We start from the raw sequence: 9,492 nt of genomic DNA on the forward strand, positions 1-9,492 counted from the left end.
CACTTTAGTGATGGATTATCTATGTTCACCTGAAAGAAACAGCTTCTGTGAGGTGATGACTCCTCTGTCAGTCACTTCTGGATGAAGCTCTGCTCTCCACTCAACCTCCCAGTAACATGGCCCAGTCAGAGCAATGCTACTTCAACATCATCAAGACACAGCTTATCCTCTCTTGGCACACACGCTGTCTTGTTTACCAAAATGACTTCACTCTGCAGAAAAAACAACATATTTTCTAACTGATTGTTTACAGATATTGACAGTTATCATCATCTCCTGTCTGTCAGTAATGCAGAATGTCCAATATGAAGATCTGCAGGGACTTGATTCCTGTTCAGAGCAAGAGTGGACCATTTCCTGTTGTTCCACTAAAACAGAGTCTTCATGTGTTCATAATAGGGCTGTCAACATTAATGCGGATTAATCCATCATCACGATTAACGTGATTACAATTTTTAACGCAATTAACCCATCTGGAATAACTCAAAATCCCTGAAATGTCTCTGTCAATGCATTTCGGGCAGTTTCTCCAAAGTTTGTCCATTCTGCACTCCAGATAGGTTAAACGCGTTAAAATTTTAAGCTCGTTAACCGTGATGATGCGTTAACGTTGACAGCCCTAGTTCATAAACACATCTGATTCTGAAATATCAGCTGACTAATAAACACGGATGCTGTTACTGAACTGAAAGCACTGACAGGACAGATGTATAAATATGTTTCCTGGAACTTGGCAGAACTTGTGCTCTCTATGAGTATTAAATGGTTACTAAATGCAATTTTGGTTCTCTGAAATAAAAGCCACTGATTTGCAGGCTTTAGTCAGAGTGATTCCAGAACTGTGACAGAGATGAAACTGATAAGTTGTATAGTGTTGAAAAAACAAGCAATGGCTTGGACATGTGCAGAGGATAGTGGATATATTGGAGGCTTCAGGTTTGCAGGAAACACTGGGTCTTTGCTTTCATAAAACTCTGTTTAGGAAAATATTACTGGAGCACCACTTCAACCTTCTACTGACCTCAGATCCTAAGATCCAGTCTACACTGTGGACTCTTCAGAAGCTCAAACAGCTGCTGCACATCTGAATTCTGCAACTTGTTGTAGCTCAGGTCAAGATGTTTCATATGAGAGGGGTTGGACTTGAGAGCAGAGACCAGAGCAGCACAGCTGATCACTGACAAACCGCAACGATACAATCTGAATAAAAAGTAAAACATATAAATAAAATCATTTATAATCTAATCAGATCTCCTGAGTCAACCTATAACCTGTACGCCAAGTTGTAAGTGGCTATTGTATAAGAATCCTTCCAAAACTCTGTAATTATTAAATTACCAAATGTATGGTGCACAGATAAATGAATAAAATGTATCCTTGTTGTAAGCAGAAACACACTGTGTATTATTCAAGAACTACTTTACTAATATTACTGCGTATTATTTCATGTCATTGTAATAAGAAAGTGCACCTCTTGGTTCCAAGGTTTTATCTACTATTAGAACATAGTTTTTTAAAATCTGGTCTTTAAAAGGTCTTGATAATAGTTTAATACAACCTTAGATGTGGAAAAAGTACAACATATTGCAATGAGTCATTGTTTATTTAACAAAAGCTAAGCCGAAATGTAAAAGCAGCGAGTGGAGAAACTAAGGGTGTTTTCACACATGTGGTGTTTAATTCATTTTTATTAAACTGGTTTGTTTCCTCCCTTCGCCATTCTCCATGTTCTCTATTGGTCTCTATTGGTCCAGAACACAACACCTTCTTCCTGCAATTACTTTAGTTGCTCCTACCCCAAACACCACTGGCCAATAAGCGGAGTGAACATTCTCACGTGGTTTGTAGTTAAGCATTTTGATTCGCATGGAATTCACTTGGATTTTTCTCTGTGTGAAAATAAATAAAATCATCAACTGATACGGACAAGTATGGAACCAGCTTCCAGTTTAGATTCAGGAGACAGACACTATCTCTACTTTTAAGATTAGGCTTAAAACTTTCCTTTTTGCTAAAGCATATAGTTAGGGCTGGACCAGGTGACCCTGAATCCTCCCTTAGTTATGCTGCAATAAGTGTAGGCTGCTGGGGGAGTCCCATGATGCAATGAGTATTTCTTTGTCAGTCATCGTTCTCATTCACTATGTGTTATTAGACCTCTCTGCATTGAATCGTACTTGTTATTAATTTCTGGCTGTCTTCCACAGGATTTCTTTTATCCTGTCTTCCTTCTCTCACCCCAACCGGTCGCAGCAGATGGCCGCCCCTCCCTGAGCCTGGTTCTGCTGGAGGTTTCTTCCTGTTAAAAGGGAATTTTTCCTTCCCACTGTCGCCAAAGTGCTTGCTCATAGGGGGTCATATGATTGTTGTTTTTTTAAATGTATTTTTTTTAATGTAATTGAACTGAACTAAAGCATAAATAAACTATAGTTGTGAAAACACTCTAAGTATGTTATCACTGCTGATGTAAAATTGAAGAGGTAGAGCAGAAGTCACATGCTTCTAATCAAATGCGCTTGATTAACTGATTATCAGTTTGTGGTGTCATGAAGTACTGTGCTTCAAGTTTTGGGCCCAGTATATAGGACACAGGGGACACGGTTCAAATACATAGGCAGCTGTATTGCTGGAACTCAAAGGAACAAAATACCAAAATACAAAACTGGGGCAAGGCAAGAGCTAAGGAACTTCGAACACACAAGGCACACAGCATGAAGGAGGACACGACAATAAACAGAGGGAGACACGAGATAATGAGGGAGGATGAAATAGGTGGCAGGACAATTGGGATCAATCAGAAGACACTGGAAGTAAAACTGAATTTTAAAAAAGGGACAAAAAAACTGTCAAAATAAAACAGGAAATAACTAACATGGAGACACAGACACAACCCTACAAACTTGACACAAGAACAGAAAGGTAAACAAGCATGGACCAGACCAGACTGACTTTACAAATGAGATACTAAGGAAAAAACACAGAGACAAGACTAAGACAGAAAAGACACGTAAGGGAACAAACACCATAAAGCTAGCAAAAAAAATAAAAAAATAAAAAAGGTCAACTCAGCTTTTATTAGCATGTAGTTACAAATTTACAGGTCAGTGTGTGTGTGTGTGTGTGTGTGTGTGTGTGTGTGTGTGTGTGTGTGTGTGTGTGTGTGTGTGTGTGTGTGTGTGTGCTGATCAATCAGTGTAAATTATCAGACACTACTGTGATGTTACACTGAAGTAAGTAAAATAAATGCTGGCATTTCACCGGACATCCTCAAAATATATTAGAATACATTGTGAAAAGAAAAGAAATTTTTCAGATCATATATAGGGAGCGAAAGGGTGAGTGAGAAAGAGGTAAGTAAACTGACCTCAGAGTCTCCAATCTGCAGTGTGGACTCTGAAGAAAATCACATAGGTGTTTCACTCCTGAATCTTGCAGCTTGTTGAGACTCAAGTCCAAATATTTCAGATGGGAGGGGTTGGACTTGAGGGCAGACACCAGAGCAGCACAGCTGATGTCTGACAAACTGCAATCCCATAAACTGAATAAAGAATTATTTATAATCCAATCAGATGTGTTTAAGTGTTAAATGTGCATCTCAACATTACTACGTGCTGATGAACAAACTTATCTCTAAAATGAGTAGTGACTTGGTCTGTGTTGTTAGTTCTATCATTGTGTATAATCGTCAGACTTCTACACACATCATCTAAATGTCAGTATAGCATTCAATAACCTGTTCATATCAACACAGTTATTATGCCTCCACTGCAGCTCAGAAGCAAAACGCTGTGTAAACACCAAGAAAAAAAACCACACACATGATGAGCCAATTTTGAAGGTATTTCACATCTGCTACAGGAACAAGTGGTCTTCAGCTGTCTCTTGTCATTTTGTGTGTGTGTATATGTGTGTGTGTGTGTGTGTGTGTGTGTCCTGGAATTGCAAAACTCAATTCAATTATGCACCTACATCCACTAAAATTCAAGTCCTGGACACCCAAACCTCAAGGCTCATATAATTGGCGTTAATTATGGAGCTCCTCATGGTTCTGTGATGGGACCAAATGCATTTGCATTATGCATGCTTCCCTTAGGCAGTATTATTAGAAGGCATAGAATACATTTGCATTGCTATGTTGGGGTGATACTCAACTTTATCTGTCTATCTGTCAACAAAGACAGTCAAACACACCAATTAATTAAACTGAAGAAATGTAAAGCTATAAGGACCTGGATCACCTCCAATTTACTGCTTCTAAATTAAGATAAAACTGTGGTTATTGTATGTGGGCCTAAAAATCATAGGAACATGTTTTCAAGTTTTTCATTCAGTGGGAATGAAAAAAATATTGTGATGACTCTATGGGTCTTCATATTTTAATGTAAAGCAGCTTTAGTTCACTATTATTGTGATCTGGCACTATGTGAATAAAACAGAATTGAAATTAAATTGAATATTGACATTCAAATTATTACAATATGTTCAAAATAAAAACAGTCTTGATGAACTGACCTTAGAGTCTCCAGCCTACAGTTTGCACTCTCTAGACCAGTAAACAGCTGCTTCAAAGCTGAATCAGGGAGTTTGGCTCCACTCAGGTCCAGCTCTGTTAGATGGGAGGGACTGGACTTCAGAGCTGATGCGACAATTTCACAGTGACTTTCTGAGAGTTCACAGCTAGAAAGCCTGTGATGTAAAATATATCACCACACATGTTATAAAGTGGACAAATGAGTTTTCCTCCATTTGATGAGAAACACTTGAAAAATTTCCAGCTTCATCTACATAAATGGAACATTTAGAGTCTGTTGTCCAAACAGTATAGAAATCAAACTAAAATTAAACTAACTGAACATCATCTGATTCAATATTAGCACAATTTAAAATTGCTGTAACTGAACCATTACTTAAAAGCAGTTACTTATTCCACTTGTGGTAGCTAACTATAATTTGAATTTGAAAGACAGAGATCCTCTCTACTTTTAAGACTAGCCTTTAAAATGTACTTTTTGCATTGCAAGGGCTGGATGAGGTGGCCCTGAGCCATCACTTTGTTATTCTTCTATCATCTCATGCTGGGAATTTTCCATAATGAACTCTTTTGCAAGTGCCTGGGTATGAGATAGGCCACCATGAACTACTCAAAGATGCAAGTAGGTCAGACAATGTAAGACTGACAGTGGCAATGTGGCTATTCTAGCAGACAGGAAATCAGACAGAATGACCATGAGAAGCTAGAAAAGTACTGTCAAAAGATCTTGTCAATTTCTGCAGGATGAGTCTTTCTCTTATGTAATCAGTATTTTAGAACATAGATTTGAGCACTAATTATTTTTGATTTTAACTATATCTGGTCTTACCGTGCCTTTCTGCAGTTTCTTACAGCTGGAATAAGTCTTCGTTGTCCCTCCTCTGATGTATTATACTTATTCAGGTCCAGGTCATCCAGAACCTCCTCTGACATCTGGAGCATGTAGGCCAGAGCTGAGCAATGAATGTCAGATAGTTCCTTCTTTGATCTGTTTTCTGACTTCAGGAACTCTTGGATCTCCTGATGTACTGAGAAGTCATTCATCTCCATCAAACAATGAAAGATGTTGATACTTCTATCAGGAGAGATTTTATCACTCTTCATCTTCTTCAGATTATTGATGACTCTCTGGATGATTTCTGGACTGTACTCCATCTTATTGAGCAGACCTCCTAAGAGTCTCTGGTTGTAGTCTAGTGACAGGCCATGAAGAAAGCGGACAAATAGATCCAGTTGGCCATTCGTACTTTGGAGAGATTTCTGCATGACAGTGGAAAGAAAGTCCTCTTGAAAATAGATGGCCATACCATCATCAAAATCATCAGTAAATAAATCTGGAAAATCATTTCTCAGAAACTTCTCCAGCACCTCTTCCTTCCTGTTGCTGTAACAGTGGAACATATAGACAGCAGCCAGAAACTCCTGGATGCTCAGATGAACAAAGCAGTAGACTGGTTTCTGGAAGATCACACACTCTCTTTTGAAGATCTCTGTACAAACTCCTGAGTACACTAAGGCCTCTGTGACATCCAGACCACACTGCTCCAGGTCTTCTTGGTAAAATAGGATGTTTCCTTTCTCCAGATGTTCAAAGGCCAGCCTCCCCAGCTTCAGGAGAACTTCCCTGTCAGCCTGCATCAGCTCCTGTGGACTCGTCTCATGTCCCTCATGGTATTTGTGCTTCTTTCTCTTTGTCTGAACGAGCAGGAAGTGTGAGTACATGTCAGTCAGGGTCTTGGGCAGCTCTCCTCTCTCCTCTGTAGTCAACATGTGCTCCAGAACCGTAGCAGTGATCCAGCAGAAGACTGGGATTCTACACATGATGTGGAGGCTCCTGGATGTCTTCATGTGGGAGATGATTCTGCTGGACAGCTCTTCATCACTGAATCTGCTCATGAAGTACTCCTCCTTCTGGGCGTCAGTGAAGCCTCGTACTTCTGTTACCCTGTCAACACATATAGGAGGGATCTGACTGGAAGCTGCAGGTCGGGAAGTTATCCAGACGAGAGCCAAGGGAAGCAGATTCCCCTCGATGAGGTTTGTCAGCAGCTCGCTGACTGATGACTTCTGTGTGACATTAGACACGAGCTTCCTGTTGGTGAAATCCAATGAAAGTCTGCTTTCATCCAGGCCGTCAAAGATGAACAAAAGTTTACAGACTGCGAGCTTCTCTGCTGTGACCTTCTGTAATGCTGGATGGAAAACATGGAGCAGCTCTAGAAGACTGTACTGCTCATCTCTGATCAGGTTCAGCTCCCTGAATGAAAGCAGAATCACCACAATGATATGTTGGTTCTCCAAACCTTCTGCCCAGTCCAGAGTGAACTTCTGTACTGAGAAGGTTTTTCCAATGCCGGCAATGCCATTTGTTAGAACAACTCTAATGGGTCTCTGTTGGTCAGCCAAAGCTTTAAAGATGTCCTGGCACCTGATTGGAGTGTCATTGATGGTCTTGGAAGCTGTCTCCAGCTGCCTCACCTCATGTTGGCTATGAACTTCTTCACTCTGTTCCTCTGTGATGTAAAGTTCAGTGTAGATCCTGTTGAGCAGAGTCCCACTTCCTGTTTCATCACTTCCTTCAGTCACATGTTCACATCTCCTCCTTAGACTGATCTTATGTTCATCTAAAACCTCCTGCAGACCAACATCTGCTAAAAGAAAGAAAAACAATGATGCTAAATAGATAGAAAACTCTTTAATACCCATCACAATAAGAAGTCCAGGCTTTAGATGTTCAGTCGTACTTTGAGCACAACCTCTCTGACTGGCGGTCTGCAGTCTGGACCTGCATCCAAACTGTGGACACAAGGAGTCTCTCCCTTGTCTGCAGAACCAGTGTCTACAATTGGTAGAGACTGGATCCTTCAGGATGTCCTGACACAAAGCACAGTAGGATAGCTCCTCCTCCACACTAACATAACTCTTCTCTCTGTGGACATAAAAGAGAAAAATATTCTGACCAGAAAAATACACAGTAAAGTCAGAAATATAGACTTTAAATATAAGTACTCAGTTCAGCAGAAACAGTCTCTTACTGTTTGTCTAAGGTTGCGGGTTCATCACTGAAGTTTGGATTATGCTCTTTGGACCAATCACTCTTCGCAGACACACAGCTAGATTCTGCAGATGATGTGATGTGTATGTGGTGTTGATCTCTGGAAACACAAACAAAGCATAAAAAAAACCAACCCCCCAAACACCCTTGTCATTCATGGACATAAAATGTTTTTCGTGGGTTTTTTTTTTCATGGCAGCTTTTGAGACAGTTTTGGCAACCTTCCGATTACAAGGCGAACTCCCAACTCTTGAGTCACGATCGCCCCGATCTAGGAGTAAGTTAAACAGAGCCGTAGAATGTCCTTACCAAACAATTGTCTCTAACCAAAAAATTAGAAACAGACTTCATGAGGATGACCTGACGGCCTGACATCCTCTAGTGGGATCTGTGCTTCTTGCCCAGCACCATGAATGATGCTGGTGCAGCGGCTGCTGGGTTCCTCCTGGTCTACAACAATGTCCAACCTCATGTGTCCGGGGTATGCAGCTATTCCTGGAGGAACTGGCTCACCCCCACGGTTGCCTGACCTGAATCTAATAAAATATCTCCTGGACATTATGTTTTGGTACATCTTGGATCACCAGGTTGCACCTCAGACTGTCCAGGAGCTTAGTGATGCCCCAGTCTAAATCTGGGACCAGATTCTCAATGACAACATCCATCATCTCATTAGAAGCATGCCCTTACGTTGGTATTTGGCCTGCATGAAGCACGTGGGGGCCACATAAACTACTTAGTACCAGTTTGAGTTGCAGCAATGAAATTTTGGTGAAATAAACAAGCCTGCCACAAAACTTTTCACTTTAAATTTCGGGGTGTCTTTGAATTCAGCACTCTGTATGTTGATCATTTCCATTTCCATCAAACAATGTTTCATTCCTAACATATTACCCAGTCCATAACAGTATAGATATCCAGCATCATTCTTTCCCTATTGAGATCTAATGTGTTTTCCAAGTGTTCCTTTTATTGAGCAGTGAGCAGTGTGTACTTCTAGTCAGCAACATCAGCATCTATTTATCTACAGTTCAGCTTTTGCCATTACATTGTGACCAGTTCTGTTCAGGGAGATGACTTCATGGTCTTTGGTGGGTAAACACATTAGAAAGCAGTTGGATATAGTAAAGAGTGTCAGTAGGTTTGAATGACTTTGTTTGTTCAATAGAAAAAGGTTAAAAATCAGAAAGTGGGTTAATCTGACACTATTAAACAGCATTTAGTTTTGTCTTCCTATGAAATGAATTATCTTCAGTTCAATCTACAGACTGAAAGTATCTCTTACTTAGTGTCTGAGGGTCTAGGTTCAGTGTTGAACACTGGAGGCTGAGCTTTGGACCAGTCACTCTTCATAGATAGACAGCTGGATCCTGGAGACTCTGCTCTGTAATCCTCTTGATGCAGATCCCTCATTTTCAGTGCATCTGAGAGAACCCGGCAACACTGAAAGACAAAAACTTCACACCTAGAACAGGAAGTAACACACACATACACAGTGCAGACAGGAGTCTAGAGTGTAATAAACCAAGCTGACAATTCTCATAAATGAGCAGATCCTTATTTTCTCTTGCAGTCCACGGAGAAACAGCAGACTCCACGTTTATTTTCCTCCACCATGCTCCTGTGTATGTTATGTCACAAGCGAGTGTACCAAATGTGCTACAGGTACAAAGATGTTCAGAATTGAGGCGCATCTTTTCATTCAAAAACAATTGTTTATGATTATTCTTACACCATATAAATGCACAATAACAATTACCTTCTTTCCCTCCTTGAGCTCCATTTCTGTAAAATGAAGTTTGAACTCTAAACACTTTCACTATTGAGCAGAAAACCACTTCCTGCTATCTCAATTTTCAGGAAATCACATGCATGCATTACTGTACACGAGAACTGTTTATCACCG

General features: G+C 40.3%; 1 protein-coding gene across 1 annotated transcript; it reads right to left on the minus strand.

Moving 5' to 3' along the window:
- Positions 1 to 1,022: 1,022 nt before the first annotated feature.
- LOC134615644 (protein NLRC3-like) lies at positions 1,023 to 8,999 on the minus strand. The gene is made up of 6 exons (XM_063460215.1): positions 8,872 to 8,999; positions 7,276 to 7,460; positions 5,361 to 7,179; positions 4,513 to 4,686; positions 3,365 to 3,538; positions 1,023 to 1,200 (listed from the first exon to the last, which is right to left on the minus strand). The coding sequence occupies exons 1-6, from the start codon at positions 8,997 to 8,999 to the stop codon at positions 1,023 to 1,025; spliced, it is 2,658 nt and encodes an 885-aa protein (XP_063316285.1).
- Positions 9,000 to 9,492: the final 493 nt, after the last annotated feature.

The sequence above is a fragment of the Pelmatolapia mariae genome, linkage group LG17 (genome assembly GCF_036321145.2).
Source record: "Pelmatolapia mariae isolate MD_Pm_ZW linkage group LG17, Pm_UMD_F_2, whole genome shotgun sequence".
In the NCBI taxonomy this organism is placed as follows: Eukaryota; Metazoa; Chordata; class Actinopteri; order Cichliformes; family Cichlidae; genus Pelmatolapia; species Pelmatolapia mariae.